This window comes from Leptodactylus fuscus, chromosome 6 (genome assembly GCF_031893055.1).
Source record: "Leptodactylus fuscus isolate aLepFus1 chromosome 6, aLepFus1.hap2, whole genome shotgun sequence".
Classification (NCBI taxonomy): Eukaryota; Metazoa; Chordata; class Amphibia; order Anura; family Leptodactylidae; genus Leptodactylus; species Leptodactylus fuscus.
In genome coordinates this window covers 67,636,104-67,655,544 of record NC_134270.1, presented here as the reverse complement: position 1 = coordinate 67,655,544, position 19,441 = coordinate 67,636,104, and the positions used below count along the sequence as shown (strand labels likewise).

The 19,441-nt window shown below is 40.3% G+C and overlaps 1 protein-coding gene across 6 annotated transcripts in view; it reads left to right on the top strand.

Annotated features, from left to right (window-relative positions):
* Positions 1 to 19,441, top strand: part of BRSK1 (BR serine/threonine kinase 1) — a 276,210-nt gene that overhangs the window by 197,732 nt on the left and 59,037 nt on the right. For all 6 annotated transcript variants that reach the window (XM_075280126.1, XM_075280130.1, XM_075280129.1 and 3 more), the window contains 4 exons: positions 1,484 to 1,624; positions 3,300 to 3,416; positions 3,854 to 3,887; positions 17,685 to 17,753. In XM_075280126.1, coding sequence (XP_075136227.1) covers positions 1,484 to 1,624; positions 3,300 to 3,416; positions 3,854 to 3,887; positions 17,685 to 17,753 — 361 coding nt within the window. The remainder of the gene's footprint in view (positions 1 to 1,483; positions 1,625 to 3,299; positions 3,417 to 3,853; positions 3,888 to 17,684; positions 17,754 to 19,441) is intronic.

Genomic DNA, 19,441 nt, shown 5'->3' with positions numbered 1-19,441 from the left:
GTAAATGGATTGATTCATTGGATATCCTAGACCTGGGGTTGCTATGATATCTGTGGTTGGTGTTTATATCATACACCAAGTGTTTGGGCTGATAGTACTTGATTTTAGATTTATCAATAAAAGTAAATTTTGATTTGTTTATCTTTTTCTTCCCGGGACCCTATAATGTGATACGCTAACTGCAAGAGGGTGGTTCCTTGTACTGTCTGTGAAGTGTTACAGTAATTTTCTACTTTTATATTGTGAGGGTGTGAACCTAGAGGGCGCTGTAGAGAGACCAAAAACAGGGTTGAAAAGGACCCTGACCACACCCATACCTGAGGAAAGGGGCTCAGCTCTAGAGGGAGTGCACACACCAGGAGAGTGCTGCTGGGGACCTTTAGGAGCAGGTGGATTGTGGACCAATTAGAGACAGACAGGAGGTCTGTCCCAAGAGAACTGGTATCCAGAAGGGACTTGGTTAAGCTCAATGTGAGCCAGACTGATGAGAAGAAATCTCAGTAGAGTATCTTGCCCTCAATAGATTAGCGAGGGTTCAAGAATTGAAATATTGCCCTGTGTGTGGGTTACGCTGTTATTTTTGTTCTGTTCTAAGTTGAATAAAGCCACTTATTTTGGATTGCCATTACCTGATCTGCTGTTTATTTGGCACCCAGAGCTACCAACACCTCTGTTAAGTCCAGGAAACCTTTGATGTCAAACTACCCCCAATTCTCATAATATGTATTCTAGGGAAGGGGAGGGGATTTGAATTTTTAAATTATTTTTATTTTTTTGTTTTAAATACTTTATTTAGACCCCCTAGAGGTCTTGAACCACAGGGATTCTGATCACTAATGCAATGCATTACAATACTAATACATTGCAAAATATCAGTATGCCAAATGTAAAATGAATGCCAGACAAGTCTGAGAGCCTTCATTGTAATGGATTGGTGCTAGCAATCCTCGCAAAATGGCTATCACCAAGGCACCAGTGGCCTTAATGCCTGCGATCAGTATGATACAGCTGACACGCATCTGCAACATCACGATCAGAGTTGATCTCCAATTGTAGGATGTTACCTTGATAAATCATGACCACCGTGTGTAAAGGTTGCCCTACCAGGATTAATTTAGCTATGTCAGCATAGATACATAGGCTGACAGCCATACTACACTTCAGTACTTCTGTGCTGGAGTGTATAATATTGACCCAGTGAAAATGCATGTCATCTCACAAAAAAAGAAGCTTCCTTATAACTTCTACAACAAAAGAAAAAAAAATTGCAAAGGCAAAACTGGCTGTAGCAAGAAGGGAAATGTATAAGCTTTGCTAGCGTACAGGATGCACCCCAATTTATTATTATTTTGTAATATCAGCAAATAAAATAGCTTACACTTGGGTACATTCCTAGGCCTGAGACTCTGAAAGTTTTAATGTTATGTTATGTAATAAATGAACGCTATAATATTTCCACTTTCACTATATTTTCTTTTTTCAGATATTTGGTGCTTGAACATGTGTCTGGTGGAGAACTTTTTGACTATCTGGTTAAAAAGGGACGACTAACTCCAAAGGAGGCTCGAAAATTCTTCCGACAAATCATATCCGCTCTTGATTTCTGTCACAGCTACTCTATATGGTGAGTCAGAGCTTTTGTTTTTTTTCTGTGGGCAGTGACGTGATAAATGTTTGCTAAAGATAGTAGGAATTGAAAAGGTTACAACATTCAGCTTGCAAATCCAGAAAAATGAGCTGACAGATACAGTAAAAAGCAAAAAGTCTTTTGTCAGGTTGATGGGAATGAAAAAAAATCCAAATTAACTAAGTACTAAAATGATGCAGAGCCTGATCTACCCGGTACGGATTCAACTGCATTGCTTGGGGTTACCTAAAATTTTCACAATATTGCCGTGGCTACTAAAAATGAGAGATTTTTGCCATCTAATGTTCAATATATTAATATTTGAGACTGATTTAAATTTGAAATCCAAATGGTTTTCAAGCTATCTTTGATGGATATAAATTATTTATATAGCAACATTTAGAGGAAGACTCTGTGTAACTTGCCTGAGGCTCAGGCTACGAAGAGGAGCTGGTAGCAAAATAAAAATAAAACTTTCACTAAGGCACTGGTGTGTGTGCCCTCTATTGGATGCATTATTACATTTCAATGGATGTTCAACTTTTAGCAAAATTTTATTTTTAAATCCAAAATTCTGTGCGGAATAATGAAATAAGAAATCTTCATATAGGCTAGAGCTTAAAATGCTAAAATTCGGATTGTTTGCAGTAACCACTAGACAAAGTGAAGACGCCTTCTGTACAGTATACTCTTATATTTATTTTTGAATATGAAGTCACGGTTGTTGTAGAGGGAACCTGTGCTTTTGAAAATGCTGTTCAATCTGCAGGCAGTATGTTATACAGCAGGAAGATCTGAGCAGATTGATATATAATTTTATAAAAATTCAGTTTAAAGGGGTTTTCTCATCTCACTGTTTCAGCACTTTGCTTGTTGTCTCTTCTCACTCCCTGAATTTCTCCTCACCCACCTCCATCTCACAATACTTTTGCAGATCAGATAATATGCAAATGCTTGTAGAGAATGGACTCAGTGTTATCTGAATGTTTACATAGAGGGATCTCAGACTACAAACTGCAATTAGCTGAACTGATTGTTCTGCCAGCAGAGCTGTAGATAACAGTAAGAGTAGTGAGTGATGTCACTTGTCTTATCACACAGGTCCGTGGTTATGGTAACGCTGTGTAAACTATGGGAGGAATAAATTCACATAGCAGGAAAACAAAGCAGCATTTCTAAAGCAATATATAAGCTACCAGTATAGATAGGATCCTTGAGATGGGACAACCCTTTTAGCCAATTAGCCGTTTCAATCCATGCTCATTCTGAGCATCAAAATCATGTGGGCAGTCGTGCTCTTGTGATTGAGAGCTATATATGTATAAAGATCACTGTCAATCACTGATCTCAATTTTCCCACGTTTTCCTACTTTGTTGTTATCCCTACTGAAAAATGCACAATCTGTCAAAAAGAGTAGTGAATGGATGTTGAAACTAGTACACTCATCCTATAACATCACAAACAGTAGGCCGGTTTTCGGTAACTGGAATAAATACTATAATGCATGGTTCAGACCTGAGGAAGCCCAATTGTATCAAAGAAAAATGACCCATTCGCCCTCCAAAAAATGGCTACATGTAACATACCTACCTTGCTAATTTTTTGACTCTAAGTTGTCTGCCGTTGTCTCCAATCCACAATCATTTTCCCTTTTACTCTCCACCTGGCCAGCCACAGAGACCTGAAGCCTGAAAATTTATTGTTAGATGAAAAAAACAACATACGGATAGCAGATTTTGGGATGGCGTCACTGCAAGTCGGGGACAGTTTACTTGAGACCAGCTGTGGGTGAGTAGAGATTTTTCAAAATTTACAAGATATTGCAATAATTGATGGATATAAATTTGACACTGTGTATAGTTGTGTGTTGTATAGTTGTGTGTGTTGAATGCAAGGTTCAGGTCTTGACTACCATATACAGATACAGCAGAGCCGATTTTGTCATTTGCCAGATCACACAGTGTGTTTGTTATCTGTGGTACTTTAGAAGGGTTTCTTAGAAATACCTAAATAATGACTTCAGCTCTGCTCAATCTGAAGACAATGACATACGTATCATTTCCATTATTATGTGGTGTCAACATTTACTTCACTTGAAATTTCTAACTTTAGCAACATGAATCTACTTAACCAATTCTTCACTTTGTCCTGCTGTTAACATCCCTATTCTTTCTCTGTCTTCCTTTTTCTTGCATTTTTTTCATGCCTCACTTCCTTGCGTCCAGGTCTCCTCACTATGCATGTCCTGAGGTGATCAAGGTAAGTTTTATTGACTTCCATCTTCTCTGGAATGTTTCCCCTTCCTCTAATTTCCTCGCTACAGTAGAGGTTCTGTGATGATAAAAAATATTGGGGCTAACACATATGTGACGTACAATGTACTACCAGTGATTTCTTATGGGAATTGGTTGATAACATCTCATTTCCAATATGCAAACTGTCTTCTCCTAAAGAACATTCCTCTCAACACATGATGCTTTGTGACAGCAAGATTTAGAAGGCTTCATTCCTTTCTAATAGGAACTTAAAGGAGTTGTTTAGGAAATCTATTTTTTTCTTTGAGGCCAGGGAAGGTGAAAAAAAACCCAAAACCATACTCACCTGTCCCTGGTGCATCAGTGTCCCAGGACAGTGTCTGGTCTTGCGGCATCCTGGGGCTTGTTCCAGTGGAAGTCCCTGCTGCACTTGACCGCTGAGACCAATCAGTGGCCATATGAATGACTGATTGGCTTCAGTGGTCACTTGGACACCAGAGCACTGGGGACAGATGAGTATGTTTTGGGGAATTTTACTTTATTTTTTTACCTTTCCCGTCCTCCAGAGAAAAAAATGTTTTCCCTGTAAACCCCTTTAAAGGCTCGCCCAGCCTCATGAATGTCTTTAGAAAGAGCCTACAGTACAATCAGGGCATAACTTGAGGGGGTGCACAGGGTACAGAGCCCAGGAGCATTAGGAGCACCTGGTACAGATTTTGGGGTCCAGGATCTTCATGTTATGCCCCTGAATACCATGCTATAATATAATAAAAGGTTTACTGGGCTCCAAAGATAGCTTTGTGTGAACTCCGTGTTAACTTACCCTAATACTGTTTGTAAAAGAAAAAAAATTCATGAAGTTGGGCAATCACTTTAAGAAAACCTCGGCCAGGCCTGACCATAAATCTGGCTAGACTCGATTTTTGTCGTTCGAAATAGCTGATGAACAGCCAGGTATCTGACATGTAGAGGATTAGCAGCCGGCCAATGGCAGCCTCCCGAGTCGGCAGTGTCATTGTTAATATCGATTGTGAGATCAGTCACCATCAACTGGGCAGCTACATGATGGTCGTCTATAATCTGAAGTGTACAGTATGGCCAGCTTACTCTTCATCCTATTCAATGTATTACCCCAGTGGTACATGGCCTAATTCCTCAATTGCTATAGGTTAAGGGGTGAACCTTTCTTTGCGACGTATCATATAGATATATAGGTGTCTGAGGCGAGAAGTAGGTTTAGTGGGATTTTGCCCTTTAACTTAAAAATGTACAGTATTTCAATAATTCAGAGGGGGCTTAAGTGAATGGCTGACTGATTTGTAAATTTATGTGTATTAGGCCATACTGCCAGCGGAAAGAGATCTTTAGACTAAAGGAGACTTCATGGATTCTAGGGTGTCATGTAAGGAGACACATATGGAATGAGTGCAGCATTGATATGACATGCAGAGACACGCTGGTCTGACACACTGCTGAAGGCCTGCGGTGTAGTCGTGTAGGTAATCAGTGTTGTGCACTAGTTCTATGGAAAGCCTGGCGTCTACGGAGCTGAGCTGTACTGACAGACTGAGGATGCCAGCGTACAATGATTTCTAATACATTTCTCGCCACAGCTGATGTGACACTGGCTTGTCTGGATGCCAAAGGAGGCCACAGCTTTGCATTACTGAATTTCTATAGTTATCACGGCTCAATAAACGACCCCAATAAACGACCAAAATAAATGTCTATACCTTTATGTACTAAAATATGACAGTGTTAGTGCTATCTCTCTCTGTCTTTATATACATATATAAAAGGGAAAAAAACGGTCCTACTATAATATACAAAAGGGTGCACAGCAGAGATCCAGCCTAAGGACCTATTCACATGCACAGATGAGTGAATAAAGTTTTATTTCCAGGATATATATATAATATTTTGTTTTTTACCTATTTTTTTAGCAACCTGCTGTGATCTCTGCCTCAAATTTAAACTTGAAAAAACTTGACTCAAAATTAAGTAGAATCTGCAACACCTTCATTCTTTTCTTCTAGGGTATGTTCACACGGCGGAAACTTTTCCACTGTGTGACCTTCCTGCACGGCTAACCACAACGGGATGCCGATGCAGTGCCATCCCATCACGACATCCCGCTCCTGATTAGGCCCGAATGAATGGGCCTAAAGCAGGAGGGAGTCTCAAGTCGCGAATGCCATAGCTGTCTCAGCCATGGAATCCGCTGGAAGATAGGGCATGTTGCTTGTTTTTCCCGCTAGCTGCAAAAAAATTGTTAGCGGGGAAAAAAAGCAAATTAGTGGGAGGCCTTTTGCAGGTGGGTTTTGAGGCAGATTCCTCGTCAATATCCACCTGCAAAATAACTCTGTGTGAACATATCCTTATAGCCATTCTGATATAGCACTGGTATGCTTGAGATCATCGTCCTATAGTATTACCCAGTTGTGGCCAAGCTTTAACAGTTGCATAGATGGCCTCACATATGACTAGCATTGTACATTATGGCCAAACATTCCACTTTGCTCTCACCGCAGATGTTTCTGGGTTTTTTTTGTTTTTTTTTACAAAGAAAACCTGGCAATCCTTCCAAATCATTGTTCTGTCTTTTTCTAATACCGGTAGAAGTTTCAGAAATTTGAACATTTAAAATGCTAACTGAAGTCTGTAGAGTCTTAGATGTAACTTTGGATGGGGGGGTGGTTGTTTGAAATTTCTCTGAGCATTGCGCAGTCTGACCTTGGAATGAATTTGTTGAGATATCCATTCTTGGGAAGATTGTCAAATGTCTTGAATGTTTTCCACTTGTAAATAATATTTCTCATTGTACGATGATGGACTTCAATTTGTTTGGAAATTACTTTGTAACCCTCTCCAGATTCATAAACAGCAACATTTGTCTCTTTAAGATCATTGCAGATGTCTTTCTTCCTTGAATTGTGTTAACATAATCCTAAATGCTCTAGACCAGCAAACTGTCAAAACGTCTACATTTCAAGGTTTTCCGGGCAATTTTTTATTTTTTTTTAAAGGTCTGTTAGTGCTATCAATGGGTTAATAAGTGCACCCAAATACCTTTAGCAGTGTTTTGAGTGATTTCTGGCTTTCTATGGTGTCCTGCCTTAGTTTACAAGGGTAGTTTCCTACTGTCTTAGCCTACACTACCATGATGCATTGCAGTTCACTCAGTTTTCCCCTCTCATTTTCTCCCTCATAACCCCCCTCCCGTTTCCCTAAGGGTCAGTTCACACGTGAAAACCGCCTAGCTTATTTGTGCGAGGTAAAAAACCTCGAGGAGTTTTTTTGACGCTGTTTTTTGCATTCCACGCGGTTTTTGACGAGGTTTTTGACGCGGTTTTCGCTAGCGGTTTTCGCTAGGGTTTTTTTTTCCTATATGTGCTATGGAAACTGCAGGCGAAAACCGCGCGGTTTTTTGCAAAAAACCGCGCGGTTTTGTGTGCAAAAAACCGCACGGTTTTTTACCACGCGGTTTTCGCCTCCCATTCACTTCTATGCAATTCTTCAGGCGTTTTCCGCCTGAAGAAAGGTCATGTCCCTTCTTCAGGCGGAAAACGCTAGGAGGAAAAAAAAAGCTAGTGGTCTACATAGACCACCATGTTAAAGGAGAGGTTTTTGAAGCGAATTCCGCTGTCAAAAACCTCCCCTTTGCCCACGTGTGAACTAGCCCTAACTATCCCATGGACTACTAGCCCTATATACCTAGCTACCTAGTTCCGTCCCCCAACCCCTTCCTCACCCCATAATACTTACCTGTCTTCTTGTACCGGGGATGAGTTTGAGGTGCCACTGTCCCCTCTTCTGCCTCTTTACATGGGATTCAGAACTGGTGCCTGCGCAATCGAACACCAGCAAAAGCCATGCATGCGCAATATAATGCTGCTTCTTTTTGCTTCTGCCGGCGTTCTATTGTGCATATGCTGACTCCTTGTGAAGGAAGGGTAGGGGTGGGGGGTGAGAGAGGAGTTCTGGTGGCTTCCCATCTTCAGAAATGCTGAATCGGAACATCACCAGGAAATCAGATAATGTGCCTGGGGTGGTCACATGTATATGGGTAAATATAATTTTTTTTAAAGGAGTAAATTAGAAGTTAGGCGTGGGGAGGGCGTTTAGTTTAGGGGTAAAGTTTTAATTTATTCCGGACAACCGCTTTAATGATGATCAGTTAATTAAGGGCATTAATTTACATGGAAGCAGGAGGGTGTACTTAATAGTTCATACACTACTTCTGCATTTTGACCTAGTTTTCGTCAAATAATCAATGGCATAGTGTCATGTGGTGTTCCCCTGAGGTTGAAGTTACCTAATTGTGAGAATTTATATGGACCAGATGTAAAACCATAGAATTCAAACAGGAAGTACTTAGCATCAGAGGCAGCCATTTTGTATCTAGAGGGCTTCAGTATCCTATTAATATTATAAAGGTGAAAGTTTGTGAGTTTGGCTGTTTGTGTGTTTGGATGTTCGGATGCTTGTTCCTCAATCACGCAAAACCGGCTCCACCGATTTGGCTGAAATTTAGTTATTATACTCGATTGTGCAATAGGCTACTTTTCGACACAATAGCGCACATACGTTTTTCCCAGAACCCCCACAAAACCCAAACTCACATCACTATCTCTGCAATCTCACACACTTTGGACCATAGCAAGCCACAAAATTCATATTACCCTCTACAGCAGAGGTCAGCAACCCCTGGCACACGTGCCAAGAGTAGCACTCCTGCCATATTTCACTGGCACACCAGCAGCACAGGACCTGCAAGAGTTAAAGGGGCTCTATCACTGGGAAAAGTCATTTTATCTAATCACATGCTTGCATAGGCTTTAGAAAGTCTATTCCACACCTACCTTTTGTATGTAGATTGCTTCAGTGGTGTCTGAATAAGTCCGTTTTTATTCATATGCTAATGAGCCTCCAGCCAGCACAGGAAGTTCCCAGCAGCCTCCTCTCTCCCATTATCTTCTATGTGTGTGAAGCAAACAGGAAGCTGCTTCATCAGCAGCAGCAGCAGCAGCCTCCCATAGAAAACAGCAGAGAGGTGTGCACCATCTATCGTGCACTAGTCTAATTAGCATATGAATATAAACGGACTTATTCAAAAACCACTGAGGTAGTCTATATACAAAAGGTAGGTATGAAATAGACTTTCTAAAGGCTATACAATGGTGTGATTAGTTAAAAATGACTTTTCCTAGTGATAGAGCCCCTTTAAATGAAGTCCGTGCTCTGCTAGAGCTGAGGCATAAGGACACTCCCCTTTGAGAGGGGTGCAGGAAACCCAGGGGGTGGAGCTTAATCGCTCAAGTCTCTGCCTGCCTGCTATAGTGATAGCTCCTGCCATCTGCACCCTGCAAACATTCCCAGAGGAGGAGAGGAAGCTGCTAGCAAAGTGAAACTGAAAAACACACAGGTACATAGGATTACTGTTCTCATTAATGTCAGGCATTTGGGGTTATTAGTTTAGTCTTAGTAACTCCATGTGCCTCACATTAATAGGAATAAACCCCATCATGTCCCTCATATTAACCCCTGTGTGCCTCATATAAAGGTTACTAATATGTGAGACATATGGAGGTACTAATAAAAGACCTCAATAATTTACTTTTTGGTAGAGTTGGAAGGGACCTCAAGGGCCATCGGGTCCAACCCCCTGCGAATGCAGGTTTTCCTAAATCATCCCAGCATATGTTTATCCAGATTCCGCTTGAAGATTTCCATTGATGGAGCGCCCACCACCTCCCGTGGCAGCCTATTCCACTCTCTCACTACCCTCACTGTCAGAAAGTTTTTCCTAATGTCTAAGATGAAGATACTTAATTATTACCTCCAAGCCTCTCACATATCAGTAACTCTTACACAGGGGTTAATGTGAGGGACATGATGGGGTTAATTGCTATTAATAAGAGGCACATGGAGTTACTAAACTGTCATGCACAGGGCCAGACTTTATGTTGCTTGCTCAAGAGTATCCTGTGCCCAAAATGTACATGTACTGGCGGAAAATAACAAATCATACAATGTCGTATATCGAAGTATATTAACCTGAAATACCTCTGTCCCAAAGACACTATGTACAGTTTCTCAGAACACCGTATAGCAGCTGAAATACAAATTACATTCAACACAAAAGTCTGTGTTCTCAGAATTACAGCAAAAACAAGATACACAGTTACATTTCATATCCCATACCTTATACACAGTACGAAAACCTTACCCGCGCCTACGTACCCACTTCTACAATCACCGCAGACGAAGTTGTGGGTACCAGCTAGTACAGTATATATTTATGAAAGTATAGCAGCGGGGTACCCAAGCCCCCATTCCTCCTCACTACATGACTACATGACCAAAGTGAGAAGATGTTTAATGGAGCAGTGGTAGAGTATGTCCGCTTCTATTGACCTGACGAAAAAAGCGGAGAGAAGAAATTACCAGGAACAGAAATGTAATAGTTGTCATGGAAGTACATGCAGTGTGATAAGTGTTTTATAAACTTTCTGCTGCATTCATGTACTACAACCTGCTGAAATACAAAAAAAAGTGACATGTAAAGGGTCCCTCCATAGGAACCCATCCAATGAGAAAGAAAAAAGATATCAGCAAGAAACAGAAGGTGTTATGAGAGCAGAGGTGAGGAACAGCACGCCAATAGTAACAGAAGGGAAGGAGACACAAGCAATTGTAAACAATGAGGACATGTGTTCCAGCCGAGATCACAGAGGAGGGGAACAAAGAGGAGGAGGAGGGCAGTGAAGGACAAAACCACAATACATAATACTGAAAACATGTAAACCGAATGAGCAGGCCAGAGAAGACATTACAAGAATAACTGGGCACATGATAACATGGACTAAATATGGCCACACAAGGAAGCAATATGCCTTACAATACAGCTACCAATCATTTTAGAAATGCGGGGTGCATGTTTTCACTGAATTAGTATACAACTACATTAAAAAAGTATTCAACAATAATTTGCTAATGGTGTTACTGCGAAAGAAACAAATTCATGACAAAATCAACTCTGCTACATTTTACTAAAAATATCCATGCTTGGTTCCAAAAGAACACAATTGTAAAGCGAAGCTGCGAGAATTATCACAAAACTATTACAATCGTATTAAACAATAAAGCATATAAAGATACATATATCACTAATAAGCAGCAGGACGACTACAGGGACATGCGTATATCTGCCGAGAGCAACAACTGCATGGATCTGACATGTTTTTCCCAGGTACAACTGGGTTAAATGTTTATACTGCAAATTCTTTGCATGGTCTAAAAATGTAGTTAGGTGAATTGTCTCTCTGCGAAATTGTAAATAGTATTAACTTTATAGGTAGACTACAATGTCAATTGTACTGAAGGCATTGACTGATACAAGTTATACATTGTCAGTACAGCATTGTAGAATATGGTATGTTGGAGATCAAAAGGAAATGTAAGGGCTAGTTCACACGGGGGCAATGAGGCGGATTTTGACCGCGGATTTCGCCTCAAAATCCGCCTCCATACAATGGTGGTCTATGGAGACCGCTAGTGTTCATTTTTCCGATAGCGTTTTTTTGCCGTTAGCGGAAAAAAGAAGCAACATGACCTTTCTTCAGGCGGATTCTGCTTGAGGAAAGCAATAGACGTGAATGGGAGGCAGAAACCGCGTCACGTTTTTGTGCAAAAAAATCGTTGCGTTTTTGGCGTGTTTTTTTATGGTCCATTCACTTTAGGGGAGGGGAAAACTGCCTGGCATTTTCTGAAGGGCTTTTTACCAAAAACTGCTCCAGAAAATGCTCCAAAAAATGCGTCAAGGTCCAAAAACCGGAAGTGTTTTTTTTCCGGACCAAATTAAGCCACGCATAATTTACGTGTGAACTAGCCCTAAGGATTGGAGATAGGGGCAAGAGATGGTTTATGCATGTGAGATATGATCAGTACTTTTAACTGGAACTCCTAGGTCGCAATGCAAAATCTGTAATAATCCTTCTTACCATGTGCCATTTTCAATACCGGTGTCTTCTAGTGTCATTTTACCATCCCCCCCCACACACACACACACACACACTAAACACATACACCAAGCACTAAACTCTAAACCATCTTATCTTTACACCCCTGGAAGTACAGGGAAAATGGGCGTACAGACATATAAGTGTATTATTCAGTATATGATATTATATAGTGTTCATACTGTATATACAGTGACATCTTTGGTATTTTGCTTACTTATCAAACAGGCATTCACATGCTCGCTGCTGGTTATGTCATTGTCTTTCCTCAGTGCATTGTTCAGCTTTACTGGCTGTTTGGGGAATAGAGGATTTAATTCACAGAGATCACATTACCCTCATTTTAGCTTTGGTGGCATAAAACTGATATGCAAGAGCAACACGGACAAGAGAAACTCCTGCTTGTGATGAGTGCCAGGAATCGTGACTTTGGTCATATGCGCATTAGGTCTGATCCTTAGTGACTAAGTATCTGGTATCATCGTACTGTCTTTAATGAGAAAAGGCTTTACTCTCAAGCATTATAAAAATATGTGTAATGTGGTCACTTCAGGTGTTTAGTTTTACAGTAGAAGTATTGGGATGAGTTAACTGTGCTTAAAGCAAACCTTTCATGTCCTCGGGCACATGCAGCTTTATACACCGCTATAAAGCTGACAATGCACTGAAGTCAGCTTTCCCGTTATGTGCCCTGGGGCTAGATATATTGGCGCCGTTACTGATACCTCTTCACTTTCAGAAGGACGTTCCTGACAGTCTATCTGGGAACGCCCCTCATGACAGTACTGTCCATTGCGCTATACTGTCAGAGTGGGCGTTCCTTACGTGCCCAGAGATGACACTGAGTGGTGAGCTCAGCACTGTAAGGAATGCCCCCGCTGACAGTATATCACTACAAACAGTACTGTCAGAAGGGGCAATCCCAGCTAGACTGTCAGGAACGCCAATCTGACAGTGAAGAGTTATCGGTAACGACATGGATATCTCTTCTCTCGGGGCACATAACAGTAAAGCCAACAGTATGCTGAATTTAGCGCAATGTCGGCTTTCTAGCAGCATATTAAACCGCATGTGCCCAAGGACATGGAAGGTCCCCTTTAAACATAGATATTACACAAATATCTTAGAACTCTCGTTGCCTGAAGCCACATTTTGCGGAAAAACTGCTTTTTTATTACAGATTTTGCTACATTTTATTGAGTGGCTTGGGGAAAAATAGTGTAGAACCGTGTTAGCCAGAAAACAATTGTGCAATATTTTATACATTAGTGTTAAAAAGACAAAAGTGCTATAGGAACAATACGATACCTTTGTTGGCTAACCAGAAAAATTACATTATCTGGCCCAGAGAAGTGTTTTCCCACAGGGGTATCCAACAGAAACGTTATTGTGTGCCGGCGTAAATTCTTCCTGGTCTGCATTTGTCGCTGTTTCATGGAAATGTGCCAGTCTCTCATGGTGACATGAAGGCGCCTTTAACCAGGAGATTGTTTATATGTGAGGAGAGACAAAACTGAGAATAATTCATTTAGTTTATTGTCCCTGTGAAATATTGGTTGAAGGTCAGCAGCAATTTTCCTCAAGATGTTCATTTGGCTGTAAATGATTTTTTTGTGTTATGAAAGCTATGAAAGCTGTTTCATCTCAGATATCCTGACCGGCCTGTAGGTTTATGGTAGATTGTAGTTTGTATAGGGTTGTTATTCATGTACATGGTTTTATTTTGAGATTTAAAGTAGTTGAGAGTGAGTCTGATGGTAAGATGAATCTTATTGAAGTTTTCATGAGAAGACAGTAGTTCATTTTCTAAGCCTGTCCAGATTATTAGCAGGTCACCAATGTCTTAGATGTATACTAGAGGATTCCAGAAAATAGAAAAAAGCTGGGCACTCACCATTGGTAGAATAAAAATATTACAAATCTTTATTTCATACGTCCATGTTAAAATACAGTGCGGGAGGAGGCACGCCGGGAAGAAGAGAGCGACAGCCGTTTCGTGCTGGTAGACATGCTGAGCTTGAAAAAGTGCTACCAGTACGAAACGACTGTCGCTCTCCTCTTCCAGGCGTGCCTCCTCCCGCACTGTATTTTAACATGGACGTATGAATTAACGATTTGTAATATTTTTATTCTACCAATGGTGAGTGCCCAGCTTTTTCTATTTTCTGGATTGCATATGGACTTTTTTACTTGCTGTGAGCACCACCAGTGAAAAATGTGAGCTTATCCCTGACTTTTTATAGCACAATTTATATACACGCAGTAGTGCCACCTTATCCTTCATATTTATATATATATATACTAGAGGATTAGTTACACAAGTTGATAAGAACTATTCCTCTAGTCTAACCATGAACAGGTTAACATACTGTGGTGACACTTTTTGCCACGGTACTGAAGTACCATAGTTCTCATAAGTAACTGGTGGCTTTTGTCTCTCCATTAGACCTTCAAATGCTCTGGGCTACCAGCCTTTTGAATCTAGAACTCTGATATATTTTGTTCTGTAGCACACACCCAGGTTGTATACACCTGCTGGCATGCTTCCTTCTAAAAGGCCTTCTGCACAGGATCACCAATCTATAATACTTTCATCAATAAAGTCCTACTCAAACAAAGCCAAACCCTTTTGTAGGTGTGAACCACTCCATGACTCTTCCGTTCCACTTGAATCTTCAGGAACTGTCAGTTTTTAATCCATACTTCTCTTTCATATCAAGCAACAACATATTACAGTCATCTCTGCCTCTTTCTGGCTTGGAAATAACCAATATACTCAATCCATAGTGGCACCAAAAGGAAAGCGGTTGTGGCTTCTTGCCATATTTTACACAAACTACTGCCTGGTTTAACTCCTTATTGCCCATTATTCTCCAGAATAAAGCCAAAATGGATCTAATACCTTTGCCAAACTGGGTGTAGGTCCCTATTCACTTTATATCCTTTTCCCCTCAATGTAATTTAGCATTATGATAACATGGTAGTCAGACACTTGTTGGCCAAGAAGTAAACTCTCACAAATGTTGTGTCTGAAATGGTAGTTTACTTGCAGACATTCAGGTATATATCAGCATCAGAAGCAGGAATAAGTATAAATGTCTTTCACTTGTGCAAAGGAGTCTTCTAAAGTCCTTGTATACAATTCACAATCTGTCACTTTATGTAACTCACAAGCGCACAGTTTGCGGTTCCATCTACTCTAAAATGCACTGCAGAAGTTGTGGCATACTTGAGAAGTGCAGCTCAGACTTATCCCAAAGCTCTTAACAGGGGTGAAGTGGTTCAACAGGTGAAAATACCAACAGGCAAAGCAAACTCAGTATGATAGATTAACATTACAGTTCAAAGGAGTGGTATGATGATTCCTGGATGATGGAATAATTGCACTTCACAGGACAGCACTGAGGTGTACCCCACTAGGCCTGAACACGAACAGCTCGAAGTGATGGTCAGACACCCCCATATGTAGACAGTTCCTGTGCTATGGCGTAGATGTAGTGTGAAATTGTAGACAACACAGGGTTGCAACCTCAGCACAATGCCCAGCTTACACAAATGTTTCGCCTCTATAATGTTGCCTAGGAAGAGCTGGAACTTTGTAACCAAAATATAAAGATGATATAACATTGGTTATTTCGCACAGGTATCAATGGCAGGCAATACACAATCCAATTGAAGTGTAATAAATCAGCTTTTACCAGTACACAAATAGGTACACACTCAGCACAATACTAGTACAATATGATACCAATGCAGCAAAGTATCATCTAGGACAGAGGCCTTCCAATATCTATTTTGGTCCATTTTGCAAACCACAGAATCCCACTAAAGTTTATGGGTCCATGAAAAGTGTGGACAGCACATGGATGCCATCTGTAATTGTACCTTTTCTTCGCAGCCTCCCTTGCTTGACTTTATACTGTACTGCTGCTACTTTTGGCATTAAGAGGTTGATCATCTCCTGATAGGATGGGGGGAATTTTGAACCCCCTGTGTATCATAAATCTCAGGAAAGACTGCAATAAAGAGAGATTCACAATCCATAGACTACCAGATATTAAAGGAAACCAATGTGAGAAGGGCCTGCAAGCCTCGATTATAGTCTAGTTTGCAACTGCTGCAACCCCTATAGCTACTCCACTGGGCACAGCCTTTTGGTTGTTTGGGAACACATCTGGTTGACAAGAAGAATGATAACATACACCTGTCAATTTATTCAGAAATAAATTGTTATTGTATAAAAAGAAATATTATTATTATTATTATTATTATTGCTTATTTATATAGCACCATTAATTCCATGGTGCTTTACATTATTATATTAATTCCATGGTGCTTTACATTTGAGGGTTTACATACAATACACAAAATATACAAACAAATATAATACTAACAGTGACCAACTGGCATAGTGGGGTAGAGGGCCCTGCCCGCAAGGGCTTACAATCTATGAGGGAAGGGGGGGTAGAGACAGAAGGAGAGGGGGAGACTGTACAGATGGTGGTGTGGTAATAGTGTTATTGAAGGTTGTAGGCCTTCCTGAATAGGTGAGTCTTCAGGGCCTTCTTGAAGCTTGTGATTGTGGGGGTCAGTCTTATGTGTCTTGGTAAGGAGTTCCTGAGTATGGGGGATGCACGGGAGAAATCTTGGAGACGGTTGTGTGAGGAGCGGAGTAGGAGGTCTTTGGAGGATCTGAGGTTACGTGTGGGCAGGTAGTGGAAGATTAGGTCAGAGATATATGGAGGGGACAGGTTATGGATGGCTTTGTATGTCAGCATTAGTAACTTGGGCAACGGGTAGCCAGTGAAGGGATTGACAGATGGGAGTGGCCGTGAAGAATAGGGGGAGAGGTGTATTAAGTGAGCACAGTTTAAGGTGGACTGGAGGGGGGCAAGAGTATTTGCTGGGAGGCCATGGAAAAAATGTACTTACTGTAATGGACAGTCAATGCAAGACCTATTTAAGTAGCAATTCCCTATTATTTGTGTGGTATTTTTTTCTTTTTGACATTACCTGCCATTGTACTTTAACTCTTTCACCAACTTACAGTATGATATAACAGGATCTATCCTAAATAACCTGAGTATTACCAGTTTATAAGTTTTATAATCTTATAGTTATATATGTTTCTGGGAAAGTTGGGTGACAGTCAATGTACTTTCTATTATAAAACAACACTGCCTACCGTAAATGAATAGTACAGCTGAATATAAGAAATTTTGTAATATATATTGTTAAAGAAATATATTTCCTTCTCCACTTTTTCAGACATCTTATTAAATATGTTTCCTTCAGTTGATCTCCTCTTTCTTATCATCTTTCTTATATGAAATCCCTCTTGGTATTCACCTCACACATATAAGTCTATGGAGAGGTGAGGGGGGCGGATGAAGTTATTAATAGTTTTATTGTTCTATTATGTTCAGTGTTGTAATCTTGTCTTGAAGATATAGCAATGTTATGAGAGCTCCTTGATTCACAGTGTAGCAGCTATTTAGCAGCTGCAACTATTTGTTTGTCTTTTCCAGCAGATTCCTCATCCCCTCTCATCTCTATAGACTTCTGTGTAAAAATTAACCCAGCCTGTGGAGAAAGAAACACATTTCTTTAATAAAATATGTTACAAAGGTTTTTTTATATTTTTAATTATTTATGAAAAGTGGATTTATACTTTGCTTTAAAATTTTATATGGGGTTATCAGTCTGTATTGCCATGTTAATGAATTACAAATCTGACTACCTATACTGCAAGTAGTAAAAGTATTTTCTTCTTTTAAAAGGGGGAGAAGTACGATGGGCGCAGAGCTGACGTATGGAGTTGTGGAGTCATCCTGTTTGCACTTCTTGTGGTATGTCCCTTTCCTGTCATTATAAATACTGATCTACAGATATTTATCCTCACATTATGGTTCCAAATTGTGCAGTCTTATTAGACTGCATTCACATCTGCACTGGAGGCAACTCAGTAGACCCCATCATAGGATATGTGGGTGCTGTCATTGTGATATGACTGCAATGTGCCTGGCACTTTCATGAATATTATTGTTCTGCTCAAAACAATGAAAATCACTAACACATATGTGAACAGAACCTTAATAGTTACATTGTATGTTCATAGTTGTATAGCAAAGGGTATAGTATTATAGCAGAAGGTTACAACTGGCAACAAAAAAAACTGATGGTGGGTTCTATGAAGATGCAGATGCTATTATGTCTACAACAGATATATAATAATTGTCAACAAAAAATGCACTGAGGTTTCAGGATCCCATTGTACTCCAGTAGTAAGCAATTGAAAATTTGTATTGCCTTCTTCCCCAAAATTGTGTTTCTTGAACTCCTTATACTCACCCACCATGTAGACTGCCTGTATTCTTCCAAGTGATTTCTATCATATATGTATCTTTATGTTACTTAGCTCTGTGTTGTTTTTATTTTTTTGCTTGGGGGTAAAATACAAGGCTGCTTTTTGGATATTGACTTATTTGGATCAAGAAGCACAGCATAACTGTCATATCCCAAGGCAACATGAAGTAACTAATCCGCCTCAAGGTATAAGAAGATAGTAAGAAAGCTTAAAAGAAAAAGGCCAAGGTTAGACCAGCACAGCAATTTGGAGGTGAAAAATATCTTCTTGATATGGAGATGTGTCAGGGTTAGCCAAGCTCAGGTCATAGTTAAGATGTCCAAGCACGTTACAGTAAGTGGATGGGAAGTCACGCTTTCTAGAAGTGATGTAGATGGTCAACCATACTAATATATTTTTCAGTGGAGCTGAAAATAAGAATGAAGCAGTCATTTATTAAATACTAGCTTTTACCCGCGACTTCGTCTGCGGTGATTTGAGAATTGGGCGGGCACAGACGTGTGAAACTGTAAAAGTGCTTTAAAAAGTTTGGTGGTCTAGCAAATGTGATGTGATGTGTTGTATTGTGTATGTAGTGATACAGACAATGTGATGTGTTGTATTGTGTATGTAGTGATACAGACAATGTGATCTGTTATATAGTGAAAAGCTATATGTAAATGTGAGTGAGTAGAGTGAGGGCTACTCCTGAGGTGACAGTAAGGAGTGTGCAGGCAGGTTGAGGCAGGAAATGCCAGGCAGTGTGTGTGAGTCTATAGCTGGGGCTAGGAGTCCTGCTTTTGTGAGTCTCCTGCTAGGAGGCCATGTTGTTTAGTGGCACCCTACAATGTGATGTGTTGTATTGTGTATGTAGTGATACAGACAATGTGATGTGTTGTATTGTGTATGTAGTGATACAGACAATGTGATGTGTTGTATTGTGTATGTAGTGATACAGAAAATGTGATGTGTTGTATTGTGTATGTAGTGATATGTGTTGTATTGTGTATGTAGTGATACAGACAATGTGATCTGTTATATAGTGGAAAGCTATGTCATCTGTTATATAGTGGAAAGCTATATGTAAATGTGAGTGAGGGTACTCCTGAGGTGACAGTAAGGAGTGTGCAGGCAGGTTGAGGCAGGAAATGCCAGGCAGTGTGTGTGAGTCTATAGCTGGGGCTAGGAGTC